This window comes from Arachis ipaensis, chromosome B9 (assembly GCF_059453495.1).
Source record: "Arachis ipaensis isolate K30076 ecotype BB chromosome B9, ASM5945349v1, whole genome shotgun sequence".
NCBI lineage: Eukaryota > Viridiplantae > Streptophyta > Magnoliopsida > Fabales > Fabaceae > Arachis > Arachis ipaensis.
In genome coordinates this window covers 155,907,631-155,928,455 of record NC_142444.1, presented here as the reverse complement: position 1 = coordinate 155,928,455, position 20,825 = coordinate 155,907,631, and the positions used below count along the sequence as shown (strand labels likewise).

The 20,825-nt window shown below is 32.8% G+C and overlaps 3 protein-coding genes across 4 annotated transcripts; 2 read left to right on the top strand and 1 right to left on the bottom strand.

Annotated features, from left to right (window-relative positions):
• Positions 1-1,884: 1,884 nt before the first annotated feature.
• LOC107616187 (uncharacterized) lies at positions 1,885-2,829 on the bottom strand. The gene has a single exon (XM_016318180.1). The coding sequence runs from the start codon at positions 2,827-2,829 to the stop codon at positions 1,885-1,887; it is 945 nt and encodes a 314-aa protein (XP_016173666.1).
• Positions 2,830-6,140: 3,311 nt separating this feature from the next.
• On the top strand, positions 6,141-15,755 carry LOC107618146 (uncharacterized). Of its 2 annotated transcripts, none has more exons than XM_016320102.3 (16): positions 6,141-6,411; positions 7,145-7,690; positions 7,953-8,196; positions 8,553-8,830; positions 9,129-9,281; positions 9,401-10,159; positions 10,287-10,381; positions 11,167-11,229; positions 11,341-11,429; positions 11,520-11,585; positions 12,135-12,677; positions 13,586-13,660; positions 13,837-13,907; positions 14,027-14,084; positions 14,468-14,714; positions 14,840-15,755. In XM_016320102.3, the coding sequence occupies exons 2-16, from the start codon at positions 7,278-7,280 to the stop codon at positions 15,475-15,477; spliced, it is 3,792 nt and encodes a 1,263-aa protein (XP_016175588.1). In that variant the 5' UTR covers positions 6,141-6,411; positions 7,145-7,277; the 3' UTR covers positions 15,478-15,755. The 2 variants fall into 2 exon arrangements, with proteins under 2 accessions (XP_016175588.1, XP_016175589.1); XM_016320103.3 differs by having other exon boundaries at positions 6,228-6,485.
• Positions 15,756-17,598: 1,843 nt separating this feature from the next.
• LOC107619061 (Radical SAM superfamily protein) lies at positions 17,599-20,614 on the top strand. Its single transcript, XM_016321268.3, has 7 exons — positions 17,599-18,124; positions 18,245-18,408; positions 18,543-18,633; positions 18,742-18,899; positions 19,468-19,639; positions 19,885-19,995; positions 20,171-20,614. Exons 1-7 carry the CDS (start codon positions 17,765-17,767, stop codon positions 20,255-20,257), a joined length of 1,143 nt encoding a protein of 380 aa, XP_016176754.1. The 5' UTR covers positions 17,599-17,764; the 3' UTR covers positions 20,258-20,614.
• Positions 20,615-20,825: the final 211 nt, after the last annotated feature.

The window sequence follows — 20,825 nt, the reverse complement described above, 5'->3', positions numbered from 1 at the left end:
GTTATTGTTTATTATTATTTATCATTCACTAGAATCGGTTTTCTTTGTGGAATAGTGTTTTATTTTGTATTTGTTTTTAATTTACTTTTTTTTAAGTATAAATAGTGTATTACTCGCAATTTATATATGAGCTTTATTTATTTTGTTCAAATATATCGTGCTTGCTGTTGTTATGGGTGGAGACAATGTCATGTAAGCTAAATAAACCATCGGATTTGATAAAATGAACCAAGATGAACTCGGTTTCTACTTTCTACTCTCTTTTTTAGATGGTGTCAAGTAGAAGTGTATTTTAAACAAAATTTATATATGGATTATTAGTGGACAAATAAAAACCAAAAAAGAAATATTTATTTATCTATTATCTATTAAAAATATATATCAAACTAGTGTTGTAGTGATTAACTAAAACATAAATATTTAAAGGTTTTTTTTTATACATTTGTTATGTCAATTATATGTATTTTTTGTTTCCTAAGAGCATCTCCAATGGTGAGTTCCTCTTTGACTTTTTTCTGACATATAGGAACTCTAACCATTGGAGGAGAGGAGAAGTGAGTTCCCGCACAAGGATTAAGGTAAGGGAGTCCCTCTAAGCAGGGACTCAAATTAACCAATAATAACTTGTCATTTGGCAAGTTATTATAAAAAAATAATAATATAAAATCTGAAATAATTAAATAATTAAATAATAATTAAATTAGTAATAATTATAATAAAAATTATATTAAATAATTATATTTTTATTTAATTAATAATTTATATTAATATATTAAATTATAATTAATTAAATTTACTTACATTAAAAAATAAATTTAATTTTTATACCTTATAAAATAATTTTTAGTTGAGTTGGTTATTTTTATTTTTAAAATTTAAAATGCTAATGATATTATTAAAATTAGCAGTTGTAAACACAAAACTATAAATTAGTATAATCTCGAATTATATATTGTGTATTATTATTATATATGAATTTATTTAATATTAATATCTTTTAATAATGAATTATTTTTAAATTTATAAATTTAAATAATATTATTGAAAAAAATTAATTATATTAATTTTAAGTATTTTAATTAATTAATTAAGTGGGACCACAATAGGAACTAAAGTTAGTTCCTCCTAATGGAGAAGAGAGATGCTTTGAGTTCCTATTTATTGTTTATGACGCAAAAGCTGATGTGGAGTTATTTTTTATGACAGGTGGGCCATAAACAGGAACTGGGATGAGTTTCCTACTGGAGATGGTCTAATGTATCTTATAACTTGGTAGGTTAAAAATTAATTTATCGTAGATCAGAAACTCAGAGCTTCATTTAATAATTTATCATTTTATAATTTACTAGTAATTCATGAGTTTCTGTATAATTTACATAATTTAGTGGTTTACAACAATATAGTATTAATCTCGTTAAAGAAAAATATATTTTTTGTCCTTAAAAAAAAAAAAACTAAACTCTGTAATTTAAATAATATTATCACAAGTTGTGTTCTAGCTAGGAGTGCTTAATTTGTAAGACAACGTTAAAATCTAAACAAATCATAAATCTAAACATTAAAAGCAATAAAGATTTATATTTTTCTTCCGTTAATTCTCTAATTATGTATTGTAAACCTAATTAAGTCATTTAACGAGTCTGATTTTTCAGCTTGGTCAGCCTTCCTTAATTGAAGACAATTATGCAAACTTTTGGCACCAATTTCACATGGACGAAAAGTATCCGAATAAGGAACAAAACGAACAAATCTAGAGTCACACCCATGGTCACAAATTTCCGAGAACACCATATATTTCTCATTAGTTAAACTATATGCATAGACCTTCTTCTTAGCAAAAACAAGATCACCATTCAAAACGGTAAAATCTCTTATCTTAGGATTCTATTCCATTAAACCCATTCCTTTTACTCTCACCTTCAAGATCCTTCTCCACGAAGTCGATTCATAGTTTGTTAGAATCCAAACCGTAAACACACGCTTTCTTAATCTCACTAAGTAAATAGTTTGATAGCCAGCAACTGCTCCCCATTTGAAAATATTCATATTGCAACTGTCATTATGGGAGCCCCTTCTTGCTTCTTTAGGAACCCTTAATAACTTGGTTTCAACACTTTCATCTTCATCGCCGTTCGTGATTTCATAAGATATGATATAAGGTCTAAAATGGGTGCTATCTTCAGCAAGATAACTGTAGCAATCCGAGATGAAGTGAATGGCGCCATTGCAAATCACAGGCATGCCAAATTTTAAATCTCTAGATCCAGCATATAAACGGTTCTTCCTTAAGCTCCAAGCACCTTGTTTATGACTATAAACATGGCAATCAAAATGTGAACTCCATTCTTCGTTGTCAAAGAGAATCAACATGTAATCATCAGAGTTGCATTCCAGTGTCATGGAGAAACTATGAGCAAGATTCCCTCGCTGCTGCAAGTGGTTGGGGAGGGGAATGTGTAAAAGGTCAGTTGCTGGATTGATGATAAATAATTCTGTTCCATGAAGACAAAGGAGTAAACCGTTGCTTGAGCTTAGAATCTTGAGCCGCGAGCGCACGATGAATCGTAGCATGTTTTTAGGGACGCCGGAGGAAAGTTCCTCTCCCGGCAAAGGATGCAACTCGACGTTGTGATTCAGATTGTCATCTCTTTGAACGAAGAAGCATGAAGGACGATCTTTCTCCAATGAGTTTTCTGCTTGTTTTGCTACAAAGTATGGAGTTTTTGGAAGCTCTGAAAAGAATTTTGAAGAAGATTTGAGTTTGTAGATTGCTTTTGCAGGTAACCAAGATAATATCTCTAATAATTCATCATTAGACATTGTTGCCATTGTGATCAAGATCAACGATGACTTCCTTGTTTGAAAGTCAAGAATGAAAATATTCAAGAAGGGAAAGAGGAGTGGAACATAATTTAAGGGAAGCAACTACCGATTTAATTATGTTCTGATTTATTTAAATCCAATCATATCATATCATATCGTATCTAATTGAAATTTGATTTAAATTAATTAGAATCAAGTCTATAATGATATCTTTAGTTGAATTCTAAATTTTATAATTTTATCTTGAAAAGATTTGACCAAATTGATCACATAAGAATCTGTTAATATATATCAACAAACAGACTCTTAATATATGTCAACAATATTGAACTGTGCTGTAAATATGTATCGATTTTCAGCGATTGCTGTTACTGTTAATGACTTATTTCCGTGAGACTTCAGAGTATGACAGTATCTTATTTATATGTTGCTAGACTGATAAATTCTAATTAATAAGTTGCTTCAGCTTTCTAATTCAATATCCCCCTTATTCTCTTCTTTCTTCTATTTATCTTTTTTTAGCTCTTACTTCTTTTTTTTTGGTGAAGTTTCTTTATGTGAAATTGAAAATATTTGTTGCTGTTGTTAGCAGGCAGCTCGAGAAGAAGCATGGGCTAAAGTTTCTATTCTTGAGCTTGAGATAAATGCCGCAATGCGGGATCTAAATTTTGAGAGGAGGAGGTTAAGAGGTGCCAGGGAAAGACTTATGTTTCGGTAAGGCACAAGTTGTTTCTGTTTAATATGATCACTGGACAACTGTAGTTTGAAAATTATGTAAGAATGAATTTCTATGTAGAAAAGAATATTAGAGGACATCGCAGATTCGCAGCATGGGCTACTTTACTTGAATACTATAATTCTTTGGCTTGCTTTACAGTTTACATATAACATTTTTTTCTTAAATTGGTGATTAAAATAGATAGGAACGGAAATTCTATGACTTCTTAATTAGAATTATCATTAGGGTGTATTATGGTTATGTGAACGTTACTATCATAGATTCTGAATGAATTTTAGCTATCCTGAAAATATGAAGATTAAAGGATGTATAAAACATATACAAGAATATGAAAGCAATTAGCAGAACAATTGAACCTAAATAAAAGTAGGACTGCGGTTGAATAGTTTTTTGTTATTCATAAAAAAAAAATATGCAAGGTGTCGGAGATGAAATAAAATACAAATTTTAAAAAAGAAAGAAAGAAAAAGATGAAAAAATAAATAAAAATAAAGAACTTTGATTACAAAATAAAAATAAAGTATAAGTTTGAGTTCAGACTTTAGAAAAATTAGTTAAGATTTTTAGTTTTTTTTATTATATTTTAAATATGTTCATATATATTTTTTAAAGGGTAGATCACATTTTTAATTTGATTTGTTTCTAATATTATCAAATTGTCCTGTTTTAGTTTTCATTTTTTAAATATCGTTTATATAAATTGATCTAACTTAAAACGATTTACCAAAAACTTATAATAAATTGTTTTAACTTAAATTGATTTACTATTATGAAGTAGATCATTTTAACTTAACTTGCCTTAATAGAAAAATCGCATTTTAAAGATTTACTAGAACTACAAAATATGTGTAAATTAATTTAACATAAACAGATTTACTAGAAATGTAATTTCTGTATAAAGTTAGTTGTATCATACTATATTAGTAAATCGGTACTATTATATAAAATGTACAATATACCTTTAAATTGGTTCCTAACGAATTTCAAATTAATACATTGATCCTAATAAAATTTTATTACTTTAAAATTCATTGAAAATTACTTTTGTGAGACAATTTAATCATTTTGTCACTTATAATAAAATATTTAATATACCTGATAAAAAAATAATCTCCAAATAAAGTTTATTATAAGGTAATTAAATTTCAACAAACATCGTTATAAGATAAATTGATCTTTTTTAGTTTTTATAAAAAGATTATTAATTCATCTCAATAACTTCTAAAATAATAAAAATTTATTAAATATTAAAATGTTCGATTTAATTTTTTTTTAAAAACTGATTTGATTCCTTATTTTAAAATATATAAAATTAGAGTGATTGTAGCATACAAGAAAAGGTAGTTTAATAACTATTTATATCCTTTATTATTAGTAGAGAACTAGAAATAGAACTAGATGCCATTCTTTCTAAATTATTTCTTAACTACTAAATGTCAGGGGTGGAACTAGATTAATTTTGAGGGAGGAGTAAAAAAAAAATTTACCGTTAACAAAAAATAAAATAAAAATTTAAAAAAAATTAAACTAAAATTTGTACATAATTTATAAAAAAAATTTGATAGTTGGGAGAGGTCATTGTTCCCATTATGATATATGACTGCGTTTGTTTATAGGACAGAACATTGAGACAGTGACATTGAGACACAAAATTGTGTTTGATAGATGAGACAGACATTATGTCTAGAGATATTGAATTGGTGTATTTTGTGTCTAGAAAAGATCCAAAAATACTAACAATGGACACAATTTATTTTTTATTTTATTTTTATTATTCTTATTAATTTTTCATAATTATATTTATTATTATTATATTTTTCTTCTCAAATTTTTTGAATGAAAAAAAGTTTAGATTTTCATAATTTATTTTATTTTATTACTAAACAGAATACAAAAATATTAAATTTGTTATCTCTATCTTTTATGTTTTATGGTCAATGTCTTATCTTGTCTTCAAAAATAAACGTAGCCATATATGCGACTTTGCCTCTGCTAAATGTCATCATAAATTTTTATTAAACAATATTTTATGTACAGAAAAAATTAATTACTAAATTAATCATTATATTTTATGTATATTTATATATGATTTCATATAATTTACTAACAAAATAATGAATCATTATAATAACTACAATAGAATAATTAAATATATAATAGAAAATAACTAAATTTAATTTATAACAATCTAATAAAACTTTTTAATAAGATGTCAAATATATATTTATTAGACAACAATTGATTAATAGTTGATTTTTAATATACATATAATATGACTGAAAATATTATTATATTTTTTTATTTAAATTTCTTCATTTATAATATATTTTAAAATTGTATCCCATTAAAAATTAAGCAAATTCAAACCACTAATATATTGGATCAAATTGAATTCAAAATATAAGACAAGTAACTGCAGTTTAAAAAATATATTATTTGGATAGAATGAATATTCATCCAAAAAAAAAAAAAAAAGAAAAGATAAGATATAGATTGAGCTGAATTGATTTTCTACTCAAAAGTTAAAACAACCAATAAAAAAACACCCTTTACATTTCGTCTCCCTAAATCCTTTTTTATATTTCGGGGGCCAAACAAGGCCTAAAGTCACGAAGACGACAGCGGCAACATATAGAAAATTTTGTCAACCCTGTTTACATACTTCCCAAATCTGATAAACGGCTCTGATTTCATTTCACCATTAATCTCTTCTTCTTCTTCCATCTTCTCCCCTTTCCCTATATTTCTGTGGGACCCTCTCTCTCCTACAGTACAGAGTCACCCTTTTCCATGTTCCTTCTCTCTCTACAATTCGATCTTCTCCTCAATCCCCTCTCTGGTCAATGCAGGTACTCTCTTTTTCCCTCCACATTCCCATTATCTCATCACTCAATTTTTCTTCCACTTTCGCTCAGTTTCGCAGGTAAGAGTGCTTAGTTGCCTTTCCTTGTTGAACCCTAGAATTGTTCTTTTTTTTTTTCTTGCTCTGGTTTTTATCCTTTCCGGTGACACTATTGAATTCGAAGATGAACCTCATTGTGTCTTTTGTTTGCTACTTCAAACTGTTATAGCTTCATTCTTAATTGTGCCTTTAGTTTCTTTTTCTTTCCTTTCAGCAATGTGCGGTTTATCTAGTGGTGCAATTCTGCTTCTACATTTATGCATTTACTTCTTTGTTTGAATGTGCTGAGAAATCACACTACTACACTAGCACTAGTTACTGATATTTTAATACAGTTCTGCACTGAATTAAGTAAATTCTGTTTCCGTTTCTCTTTCTTGGTTTATTCTTTTTATCACATGGTTGATGTTATATGTACTAACAATGTATTCGCGGAGCTCTTATCTTTTGACCCCAATTTGACTGCACCATTAAACCACTATGTTTTGTGGATTCCCAGCTTCTTGACAGTGATTTGGCGTATTCGCAATAGGATTAATTATATGGGTCATCCAAATTTCTGAATTTGCTGCTAGCGCATATCTTTCAACTCTCATTTTCTGTCACTTTGTTGAGCTGCACATTTTTAACCTTCCATAATCTTGTATATTGATTATAGTTCGGTTGTTGACTTACTGCAGGTAAATCCCAAGTATATTACTACTCATACTTGTTTATGGTTTGATGGGCTTGTCCTCGAGAGATCCCTTACTGAGAGCTAACATGGCGCAAGGGATAGTATATATGTCTTGGTTCAGTTAGCATTAACTTATTATGGCTGGAAATACTAGATTTGATTTAAGTGCTACTAGTCCAGAGGAACCAGTTTTCAGGGGGACCTTTCTGAATGGACAGAGAGGGATTCTGATGAATGGCAGTTTGGACAGGTCTGCAAGCTTTTGTGACGGTAATGAGGGGCAGGTATGTTCTACTGTGTCCCGGGGAAATTATACTTCTACAGGAGATCCAGCTCCAGTAGCTCAGTATTTAATATTGGATCCGATAACCATGGGAGATCAAAAATATACTAGGTCTGGTGAGTTGAGGCGAGTCCTAGGGATAACTTTTGGTAGCACCCGTGAAGATTGTGCTTTTGGAACTGCTAATTTGAAGCATCCCCCTCCTGTGGCTACAGAGGAACTGAAGCGATTCAAAGCAAGTGTGCAAGAGGCTTCTGCGCGAGCTAGGTAGTTGAGGAACTTTGTGCAATACCATTGATATCATCTAATCAGTTAAATATATATTTTAATTAACCAATTCGCAATAGAGGTTGCATTTGAAGCTTACATAATTGATGGTCTGTCATTTTTTATTGATTTTTCTGATTTGTTTGAATTTATTAATGACTGAATTGTCCAAAACAGTTTCAAAATTGATACGTTTTATATATTAGTCTACTGTCAATTAGTAGTTCATTCTGAGGGTTGTGAAATTTGAGGTTCTTCTCAGATATAGATCAAAAAGGTTGGATGAATCCTTACATAAATTGAAGTGTTGGGAGGCTTTAAACATGAAGAAACAACTTAGGAATGAGATATTGACAAATGAAAGGCTAGGCGGTGGGCCACATTTCTTGAAGATGGGAAGTCAGACTCATAGGAATCCATCAGAGCATGTGAATCAAAGACTAGAGGACAGGCCTAAGAATGTCATTCTGAATAAGCGCATACGTACATCAGCTACTGAAATTCGGGTGTGTAGGCATCATTTTTGTTTGTGGTTGATTACATATAACAAATCTGTGTTTCTGCCAAACTACTGGCAGATGTACCACTACTTTATCCTACTACTTCTGTGAATATATTTTCTGTAAATATCTCGAGTAACTTGACTTGGAATATTTTGAATTGCTTCATTGAATTCCTTTACTTAATTGATGACACATGGATAACTAATTAGTTTTATCTCTTAGATACCAACTGTATTTTGTTCGCATACTGTCTTTATTATCAAAATTAGTTTCTCTAATAGGTTAATACCTATATAATTATATATCGTATCACAATTATTTTATTGTATTGTACTCTATATTTTGTTCAAAAACACTAGGCTGAAGGACAAAGTACTAGCTGTATGAGGCAGCCTTTGGCTGTTGGAAAGGATAGAGACAATATGAAGGATAGTAGCAGAGGTTGTGACACTGTTGAAGAGAAGATGCGAAAATTACCTGCAGGTGGAGAAACATGGGACAAAAAAATGAAACGAAAACGTTCCATGGGCACTTTTTTCTCCAGATCCAATGATGGTGAGGGAGAACTTAAAAGGGTTATGCATCTAAAGCTAACTAATGAGTCTGGTATGCAGTCTTCTGATGCCCAAGGTTTGAGGTAAAACCAATTTATGAATTGTTTTGATCTACCATAATGTTGAGAAATGATGTTAATTTAAGAACTAAGAAAAGGCATTTTACCAACAACTTATAACAAGGTCTTTGATTATACTGCTTTCTCCTAAAGTTTTCTTTGGTCCTATCTTATTTTCTTTCAATAACAAAACCTCCGTATTATTATGTTGAAGTTACAGGTGATCTTAAGCATGGGTATTATGAACCTATGATCTTAAAACTTGCATTTTTGTATGCCACAACACCATAGAATAATCTGGCTGCAACATTCTATTTCTCAGGTCAGGATATACTGTCGGTAATAGCAAGCTTGATGTAGCTTCCCTGTCTACTATTTCCATTGCATGTGCAACTGCCAAGAATGAGCAAGAAAAGGTCTCAAGGGATTCAATGGATGGATTAAATAATGAACGAGATGCACATAAAGGAAGCAAGTATGTTTTGATCATCAATGCTTTTTATGGAGTCTTCTTAACAAGCTTGTATTTCTCTGATATAAAATTGTATTGAGAGTTTATGACTAATATCTTTCTATTTCATCTTTTCTTATTAGGTTTAATGTTCGTGATAATAATTACACAGGTGGTACTTATGCATTGCCAAAAGGAAAGGCTTCAAGGGCTCCACGAACTGCTCCTTTGATGGCCGGAAACTCATCATCTGTATCTCATTCTTCTGAAACGCTTGAAACCTGGGAACAACCTTCAAGTACGAACAAGCCTCATTTAGTAACTATCAATCGTAAGCGTCCTCTGCCTGCTGGATCTTCTTCATCCCCTATGGCCCAATGGGTTGGGCAGAGACCTCAAAAGATCTCTCGCACTCGAAGAGCCAATGTGGTATCCCCTGTCTTGAATTGTGATGAAGTGCAGGTGTCATTGGAAGGCTGTTCCCCTGTGGATGTTGGTACTAGGATGACTTTTACTACAGTTTCCAAGGATGCTGTGAACATCATTAAAGAAGGTAGAGTGAAACACGAAAATGTTTCTTCCCCAACTAGATTATCTGAAAGTGAAGAATCAGTTGCTGGGGAAAATGGTGAATGTAAACTAAATGAGAAAGGTTTGGGAAGTAATGATGTCGATGAAAGAGCCATAAATAATTCATATAATTTAAGTTCCCCTGCGTTAGCAACGAAAAAGAAAAAAATGCCAGGCAAAGAGATTGGAGATGGTTTGCGTAGACAGGGCAGGAGTAACAGGGGTGCATCAGTGTCAAAGAATGGCATCTCACCAGTGAAAGAAAAGCTGGAGATCGCAACCTTGACAAAGCCAATTAGAAGTATGAAGCATTCTTCTGAAAAGAATGGAAGGTATTTTTCTTTCACCTCTCTGTCTCCATCTTGCTTTTCCTGGTTATATATTCTACCAAAATAAAACAATTGGTGGTTATACTCCCTCCTCCCACTCTTCTTGAAAACCTTTTTGTATTTGATTCAGTAAATCAGGGCGTCCTCCATTGAAGAAATCATGTGATAGGAAAACTATTACTCGCAATGGGCTTCCATCAACTAGTGATTCCCCAGATATCGCAGGTATACAATCACCAATTGTTACATTCAACTCAGCGGCAATGTTTCCAACTGATGATAATATAAATTTTCTTATGGTTTTGCTAACAAGTGTCTGGGCACTTGTTAAGGATACTTCAATTGGAAATTTTTTAAGTTTTTTCTTTAATAAATGCACTATAGATGCGTTGATTTAGAGATTTTAACCTCCCAATAAAATTTTTCTATATTAAAAGCCTTAACAAGTGGCTTTAAAATTCAATTTCTTTTAGTTATCTTTCTATATCTATCTGTGCACACACTACAATTATGAAATACATAATATTGCTTTTTGTTTTCTGCCTTCATTTTCTTATAAACTGGCCCTGCTCCAACATATCCAATGTAAGCTTTCAATTCCCCTAATTTTTGCCGTTAATTCTTCCAGCAGAAATCCTAATCATATTAAATCATAACTTCCGCTATCCTGCATCACTCACGTTTTCTTTTATATTCATGATCTACTTGGGTTTAGGGTTTAATATTTCTGGAAAATTTTCTCAGTCTACAAAATTTAGGTGATTATTTGTGCCTCACATTTTTCTGTTTGAAATGTATGTTGTGTTTCGATACATGTCAAGTTAAACCAAGTATTGTAATACACATGAAGTTAATTTATGTACTGTATACATGCCAAGTCATGCAACAGAAGTACAAAACTGTCCCTTAATGAATGTGGACTAGAATTAAAAAAAATTGCAATTAAGCAATACATCATCCTTGCTAAATATTATAGTGCAGTAGAATACTAAACTGTCTGAAATTCCCAGGTGAGTCAGATGATGACCGAGAGGAACTTTTAGCTGCTGCAAATTTCGCAAGTAATGCCAGCTGTATGTAACTAGACTCGAACTGTATTGTGGTTTTTAGTAGTATACCTACCACATATATTGCTTTGGTGAGTCTTTCTATATATATATATATGTTGCTTTGGACCTTGGCAGATATTGGTTGTTCTAGTTCGTTTTGGAAGAAGCTTGAACCTTATTTTGGTCCTGTCAATTTGGAGGACATAGCTTACTTGAAGCACCTGGTGGGTACTCCAACTATTTCTTTATATGAAATATAAGTTCCCCTAATGGAAGTATTGCCTTTTCCTCCTTTTATGTTTCCTTTGCATTAGGTTAAGTCAACAGAGGAGGATCACAGATGTTTGTCTCAAATGCTCGGCCTTGGAAATGATGCCCTGGTAATATCTAAGTGGCTAAATCTTAATTCTCAGCATTTTATATTTGATGCTTTGTATCTGATGTTGACATCTTACAAACAAACCTGATTTCCTTTATTTTTTTATGGTCTTTCAATGATTTCTGAGGTCTATTTCTATTTCAGTCAGGATATTTTTGCTTTTGGATGCTATCTGGCTTTAACTTTCTGTTATTAAGAAGTTTGCCATTCTTCAGTATCACTAAGATGAACCAGTGGGTGCACTTAATTGCATTAATTTATCTTCATTTTTATGCGTAAGTGATAATTGAGATGTGCCATAACACATGGCTCATTGCATTTAAACCTTTTCCAGATCATGCTTATTGAAATCTCTCTCCCCTTCTCCCTTTTACATGCTGGCCAACTTATTGGTTCTAGTCTACATGTTTGTTAATGTGTAGCTTGATGAACTGTGGAGCCCAATTAAGTTTGTGCAAAAAAAGGAATCAAGAATTAGAACTTTGATTATCAGTTTTCTGTTTTCATTGTTTTCTTTTTGTAGTAACATGTTCTTCATGTGAATTTCCAGGATGAACGTACACATACAGATAACATTCTCTCACCAGGTTCTCTCTCTGGAGAAAGAGAAAGAAGAGTCTTAAATCAAACTGATTCAATAAAGATGTCCTTGATGGCTGACATGCTTGATCAGCATGTTGATGCTAGTTTTTTAAGCAGACAAATGGTAACAGAAGGAAACAAAGTTCCCCCACTGTACCAGAGGGTACTGGCAGCTCTGATTATTGATGACCAAATTGAAGAAACTGTTGGAGATGGGAATATGTCTTTCTCTGAATATGAATTCAATTCTAACATGGTTTCTTGTAATGGGAATGCTAGCCTTACTAATGGCACAGCCCACGGTCATGAAGGTGACGTGTTTTTACAACAAATGCACCAGGGACCATTGCATCCAAGGACTGAAAAGCTCGACATGTTATCTGAAAATGGTATACCAGATATGCATAGGGTTTCTTGTTCATCATCTTTCAATTGTGATTATGAGCAATTGGGTGTGGATGATAGAATCTTACTGGAGCTGCAGAGTGTTGGCCTTTATCCAGATCCAGTGGTAAGCTTCTCATTGGTAGAACTTATAAGGAAGCCAGTGGTCTTTGTAGTTTATTTATATGTGAGGTTCACTCTATGCTTTAGCTGCCATCTTCCATCTCTGTTTCTTATTTCTTCATTTCTCTTATATACATCACGTGACATGTAAATCATTCAATTTGTCATCTGAACAACTTAGGCTTTTAGCCTTGTAGAATTACTAGTCCATGACATTGTTTTATAGCATGTAGTCTGAAGTTCTACCTTTGCTTCACCCATTTTTCAAATTTTAAATAAATTCCAGCAGTGTGTAGGGTCTGCACCTCATGGTTCAAGCCCAAAATTCTGCACTTCATTTTATTTTTTAGCGTGTTTGGCATATTTTTAATAGTAAAAAGAAAAGCACTAGAAAAATAAAAAATACTTTTTTTTACTTTAAAAAAGATGCCTTTAACATAAACAAAAAAGTACTTTTGTATTGTTGTACCCAAACATAATTGATAGATAAAAGATATTTTTACATGAGATATCCAAACATAAAATTATGTTTACTTTGTTAAAAGATATTTTAAAAAAAAACACTTAAGAAAGATATTTTCATAAAAGTTTATCCAAATAGACCCTAAATAAATTAAAAGATAATTTTATATTGTTGTATCCAAACATAATTGATAGATAAAAAGATACTTTTAAATGAAATATCCAAACATCAAAATATCAAATTAATTTTATTTTTCTAAAAGGTCTTTTAATAAACAATCACTTCAGAAAAGATTCTTTTAGAAGCTCACTCAAACAAGCCTATAATATGTAAATGTCTACACATGGGCAATATGCTTAGAGACACTACTGAGTATTGAATATGATTTCTGTAACTTCACTTTTTTAAAACTTCTATTGGTATCTGATCTTTCTGTTGTCTGATAAAAGCCTGGTCTTGCTGATGGAGATTGCGAAGCTATTGATCAAGATATTCTTCAATTACAGAAGGAACTTCACCAACAGGTTTTAATACTTTTGTTTTATTTATTGATTATTTATTTATTTTTGGATTTCTTTTCTTTTGTTTTACTTTTTATATGTATATATGCTGCATTATGTGAAAGTTTTAACAGTTTTGACAGAAAATCCGCCTGAGGGGTATTTTTTTACACCTTGATTGTCCTTGCCCAATTATGCAGGTCACTGAAAAAGGAAAGGGCTTAATGAAACTCATTCCAGCAGTAGAAGAGGGCAGGGAAATGGAACAACGGTATGATTAGGTTTTAATACTTTTGAGTTTTGATTTGATAAACTCATGGAAATAATGTGTATGTTTAGTATCTATCTGGACCCTCACTAATCACTGAATGTTTTTTCCTCAACTGACAGAGCCCTTGAGCAAGTTGCTATGGAAAAACTTGTTGAGTTGGCTTATAAGAAGAAGCTGGTAATTTAACTTCTATTTATTTATTGATCTGTTCTACAGGTTATTTGAAACATGCTATTCATTTTCTTAACGTGTTTTTCTTTTTTTTTTAAATAATGCTATTTATTTTCTTATTTAAGTGACAAGTTTTAATGTGGTACTTACGTAGGATGATGTTAATTCCTCGCTGTTGGCTTGTTTTATTACAAAAATTTACTTGCAAGTTTTGTGCTTGACCTTGTCTTTCCCTTCCTTCTGTGTCAGCTTAGAAAGAGATGAGTTAAAAGCATTGCCATTGCTCTAGATTCTTCTTTAACTATTATGATGTGAATATGCAATAACAGTTTGTTTATGAAAGAGTTAACTGAATTGCACTATGAAATGACCCTCGGTATTGTTGATAGGCCACCCGTGGAAGTAGTGCCGCAAGAAATGGCCTTACTAAGGTTGCAAAGCCAGTTGCTTTGGCTTTCATGAAGAGGACACTAGCTAGATGCAGGAAATTTGTGGAAACTGGGAGGAGTTGCTTTCTGGAGCCTGTCTTTAAAGATGTGCTATTTGCTTCTCCTGCCCGTAATGGCAATGCTGGACCGGTCCTTGCTGTAAATCTACCACAAACTCTAAACTCTCAGCAAGATCATGCCTTTTCAGGTCTCCTCCATCTTAATCATGTTTTATGTGTTTTGAGTCTTTGGCATTTGCCTTTAGTTTCATTTATATTATTTAAAGCACTTATCTTTCTTGTTGCGTAACAAATTGGACCTTGGTGCTTGCAGGTTTGTTTCCTTGCAAGGAACAGGATGTGTTGGGAAATCTAGACAATCCCTCTGACCAGGATTTTGCCAGAACTGGACCAATACTAAACAGAGGGAAGAAAAAGGAAGTGCTACTTGATGATGTTAGTGGCTGTGCTGCTTTGAGATCTGAGTCAACTCTTGGCAATTCTTTCATGGGTGGAGCAAAGGGAAAAAGGAGCGGAAGAGAGAGAGACAAAGGCACTTCTGCAAGAAACTCTGCCTCAAAAGGCGGCCGGGGTGAGCGTAAAACCAAAGCAAAGCCCAAACAGAAGTCAGCTCAACTATCCACTTCTGGAATTGGATCTCATAGCCAGTTGATGGAAAATAACAACACTGAGCATAAATTGGCTTCTGGCTCTAATGAACCAACTTCCAGTGGTAGCAACAAGAAAAGCAAAGTGGGTTCTGCATCTCATGTGTCCATTGACCCTGAGGAGCCTATGGATTTTGCAAACTTGCATGAATTAGACCCCATGGAACTAGGTGTAGATAGTGAACTTAATGGGCATCAAGACCTGGACTCGTGGTTGAACATTGATGAGGATGGTTTACAAGATGATGCAGTGGGCTTGGATATACCAATGGATGATTTGTCTGATTTGAATATGCTTCTATGACAAGGTATTCTCTTGCACCAGTTGGCGCTTACAAAAGGGTGTTTTTTTGGGTGATAAGCTGCATATACAATTCACATGAATCAAGCATCTCATGATTCACTTTGCCCATTCTTTTTGTATACTTATGATTATCAATACAATACCAAAGATAGAAACCCATAAAAAGGGTTAAAGGAAAAAAGGAAATCGTAGTCCCCAATTGTTTATATGATTTAGAGCATTTCATAGGTTGTAATTAGTACTCATTCTTAACGAAATTTTGATCGTCTTCATTGTCCCGTATTTTTTCTCATGGTCTTGAAAATGTTCTCATTAAGACCTTAATTTCTGTAGCTTGAGTTCCTTGAAATTTAGTTCTTGTAAGTTTCTTTTTCTTTTTTTCCCCAACTAAACGTCATTTAATCTTAAATATAACTCTTAGTACTAAACAATTTATATATATTTTTTTTCACACACTTCTAAATAAAATATAATTCGTGCATTTTGCCCTTTTCTTTTTTTGGAACAAAAAAAACTCAACACACTTAAGTGGGGCAACAAAGTCAAACATGACACAAACAAAGAAATAAAAAAGAAAAACACAAGTGATATCAATTTATTGTCATTTATGATATTGCCATCAATAATCACTTCACTCTTTCTAGTTCAAAAATGTCCTTTTTTTTAATGACCTCAACACTTGCCTTTTTATTGTTGAAAACTCTTTTTTTTTGTTCCCGCTGAATATTCTAAATTACTGTAAAGAGCAGAGCATGATCAGCCACTTCTTTTGCTCATTTTTTCTATCAGACACTCCTGCTTAATTCTCAAATAACTCTTTGACGGTTTTCAGAACAGTCCAAACTCTATCGAAAGCATCACACCTGTCAAGTAAATTCACAGGAAAATAAATGGTGAACAAATTCCATATCCTTCTTACACAGAACATAGTTATTGTCACTCTGATGAAATACTCGTAATCTACACAACCTCTCTTTAGTATTTACCTTTTCCACTAAAACAAATCATCCAAAAAGCTCAATTCTCGAAGGAACCAACCCTCTTCAAATTGCACTTGTGAAGCTGTAGCTCGTAATATCTGTTTATAGAATTTTTGACAGTAACACCTGCACAAACGAATTAATAGAAAAAATATTTTTTTTAATCAAAATTTCAAACAACACTATCCTCTTTACCCGTTGATATTTTAACAGGTCTTAACCTATCATGAAGTTGATAGACAAGTTCCAACTCTCATTGGTACAATTCTCTTCTCGGACTTCTCCAATAGAAATTTCATATTTACTCTAACCCATCTCAGAATTTATAGTCCTTTATAATAGTTCCTTGTTAATTTGAAATAGAGAAGAGTCTTAGAAAACTCACTTTTAAATGACCACCTTGTAATCAATTATTTTTCCAAAATTATGTTCTTTTATCCCTTACTTTTATCCTTTGACAAATGTCTTTTTACAAGCTACTCTTTAAAGATAGTATCTAATTTGATAATATTACACTATGGTTTAAATTATTATAAGAGCATATTATCTTTTTTCACAATAAACAGTATTCCTTTTTTAAAAACCGTTACCACCACTTAAATAGAAATACTATATTTTTAATTACTGCATTCTTTACTCCTAATTCACCTAATTTTTTTGGTGCTTGTACCACTTTTCATTTTACTAAGAACATACCATATTGCTATCTTTTTTACTCCACAAAAATCTCTTTTGTAATGCAATCAACCTCTCTGCAACCATCTTTTGACATTTTACATTTTGTCCTTTTCTAATTTATCTCAACAATGAAACAAGTTATTTTTTTTTTAAGTTACATCTGAACATGTTGAAAAGAAGAAAAATAGTTGATTTTTGGTATTGTAATTATTTAAAGGAGATTTGATTAACCAATTTGGGCTGGTCGAGTGGTCAACTCACTTATTCACTTAAGCAATTAATCCTTAACTTGTCGAGTTGGGGGATAATGTGGGAAACAAAAAAAGATTTGATTTTGATTTTAATTTTTATGCACCGAAAAGGTAATTTTACAGGATTATCTAATCATATTTACGAATTTAGATGATTTCATAAATAATAAATTTAAAAAATTAATTATTTTTAGGTAGTTCCCCTTTCCAATAGTGCATGAAAATTGGGGAAATATCAAATATATATTGTATTTTAAGAGGGACGGAGAGACCAACTTCAACAATGGAATGCTTTGTTTTCTCCGCTTTCCGCAACTCTAACCGCTACTTCCTTCCTCACTTTTGATTCTCAAATTCGCATTTTCATCACACTATCAAATGATTCAGCAGTCGCTTTTCAACCGTTCTTCAATCTCTTTCTCCGCCCCACTTCCCACCACATCCCGAAAACGCTGCGGTTTCCTCAACCCGATTCGATGCGACGCCACGGATTCATCGCTTTCTCCGTCGCCGGCGTCGATTCCCGCCCCGCCAAAGCTGATGGAATCGGAGCGCAAGAGCGGGTCCTACCCTGGTGGGTTGGGCCCTTACACTGGCAGAGACCCCAATGTTAAGAAGCCACTGTGGCTGCGGCAGAGAGCTCCCCAAGGCGAAAGGTTCCAAGAGATTAAGGAATCTTTGTCCCATTTGAAGCTCAACACTGTTTGCGAGGAAGCTCAGTGCCCCAACATTGGAGAGGTTCCATTTCCGACTTCATTTTTGTTTTAGGAAACATGAAAAGATGTTTTTTTTTTTTTTTTTTTGGCCTTGATTTGACGTGATTATTTAAATTATTGGTTTTTTTATTCTTATGGACAGTGTTGGAATGGAGGTGGGGATGGTATTGCAACTGCAACAATCATGGTTCTTGGGGACACTTGCACCCGTGGATGTAGATTCTGTGCTGTCAAGACTAGCAGAAACCCTGCTCCTCCTGATCCTATGGAACCAGAAAATACTGCAAAGGCTGTTGCTAGTTGGGGGTGAGTATTTGATGTGTGCTATTTTTGTTGACAAGTGTAGTTTCTTATAGTGGTTTGTGCTTTAGATATTCTTTGGTAGTAATTTATTATAGCTTATTCCATGTTAATTTATTTCGAGTTACCCTTTTTTGCAGTGTTGATTATATTGTCCTAACAAGTGTCGACCGTGATGACCTACCTGATGGAGGAAGTGGGCATTTTGCTCAGACTGTTAAAGCTATGAAGGTACGAGGATATGTTGGATTGTTGTCTCATGATGCATTTTACAAAGCATACAATGCAAATTGCAAATACATGCAAGTTTGAGAGTTAACTTTGCGATTGCTTTTGCAGAATCTCAAACCTGAGATCATGGTTGAGTGTTTAACCTCTGATTTTCGGGGTGATCTGAAAGCTGTTGAAACTCTGGTTCACTCTGGATTAGATGTCTTTGCTCACAACATTGAGACAGTCAAACGGCTTCAAAGAATTGTTAGAGATCCTAGGGCTGGGTATGTTGCATTTCTGGTCCAGCTGCCTTCTCACAATTTCAACTATTTGTTTCTTTTAAACTAAAATAAAAGGGTCAAAAAGAATATAAGATAACAATATATGATGTCAAAATTTGTTTATGATGGCCTATTACATGGATTTGATTTCATTAAATAATTTGCTGCTTGTTTGTTTGCTACCCTTTGTTTCCATATAAAACCTACATTTGTGTACAACTATTATCCACTGTGTGTGTATATATTATATTACCATATACAGAATATGTAGCTGTTATAATGAGTAAGATTAGGCTAGATTTAACCCTTAAATCCTTGTAACTTAGTATAAGAACCTCTGAAAATCAGTTCAAATTCTGTTCTTGATACTTGTACATTTATCTATATGTTTGGTATTTAATTTCTTCCATTCTCTGGCATATCTGCTCACAATATAATTTGACTGAATAATTTATCGTCACTTGGTTATACATGAATAAACAATTACAGTCTGTTTCCGTTGGCGGATCTTTTCTCTGCTCTGAATCACCATCTGCTCAGTTTCTGTTTCATATATGTAGTGTGGTTGTAGGTATGAGCAAAGCTTGTCAGTTCTAAAGCATGCAAAACATAGCAAAGAGGGAATGATAACAAAAACCTCTATAATGCTGGGCCTTGGAGAAACTGATCATGAGGTGAAAGAAGTGATGGCTGATTTAAGGGCCATAGATGTTGATATTCTGACATTTGGTCAGTATTTGCAGGTTAGTCAATGTAAATGTTTTGGTGCTGTCCATATTTCCTTCTCATAGATTTAATTTGAATCTGAAAATTCCACCCATGCTTACTGGTGATGCTAATCCTTCACGCAATCCAATAATTTTTTGGGTTGCAAGGAGCATGCTTTACCAAATCTATGAGAGTATTTTATGATTGGCTTGGCTGACAATGCACCTTAATGATCAATTATTGCGATCTATTGATGATTCGAAAGATGTCATTGTTGCAGCCGACTCCCTTGCACTTGACTGTCAAAGAGTATGTTACACCGGAGAAGTTCGCTTTCTGGAAAGAGTATGGGGAGTCTATCGGTTTTCGTTATGTAGCCAGTGGGCCACTGGTAAGCTCTTAGATGCATCAGAATTTCCTTGTACCCTTCTTTTGGTATGATTAACATGCATGTGCTAGGTCACTCACAGCAATAAGAATCTTCCACTTTGAATGTAACAGCATGTGTTGTGCTTCTAACGGTTTGTTATCGTCTTCATTAAACCGATCAGTAACATGTTTTGCAGGTTCGATCGTCGTACAGGGCTGGAGAGCTATTTGTCCAGACAATGGTACGCGAAAAAGCCAAGACCGCTGGTGACTCGTCGTCCTGAATTTTTTATCTTTGATTATGCATAGCATACAACACAAGATTATGAGTTTTTCACAAGTGCTGCTGCAAGAAAAATTGGTTACGTGAGGAGATAAAATTGATATGTTTGATGTCAGATACATTGTTATATTGGCATTACATTATCTGTGTCAGTACTGTTTCTTGATTCAAATTCTTTAACAATCAATTTACGGCAGTTATAACTTATAAGACAGAATCTACACCAGAAGAAGAAAGAGGACAACAAACTCAGAAGCATCAGAACTCTAGAACTGTAATTGAGTTATCATAGGAAAGGCTGTATTTAGTTGACTTTTTCTTCATTATTTTCTTGATCTAATATATTTTTATCATTTTATAGGCTGCTTTTAAAAATTAAAATGCAGGCATTATCTTTCGACAATTCTATGATGAAGAGGCTTTTATGTGGAGAGAACGAAGTGTATTATCGATTTTAAAAAATTAATAAAAATAAAATGACACATTTAACTATTCATGTCCAGACTCTTGTGCGGAGAAAGCATAATAAGATTCATGGTCTCTTTCTTCAAGATGGGGTGTGGGAAACG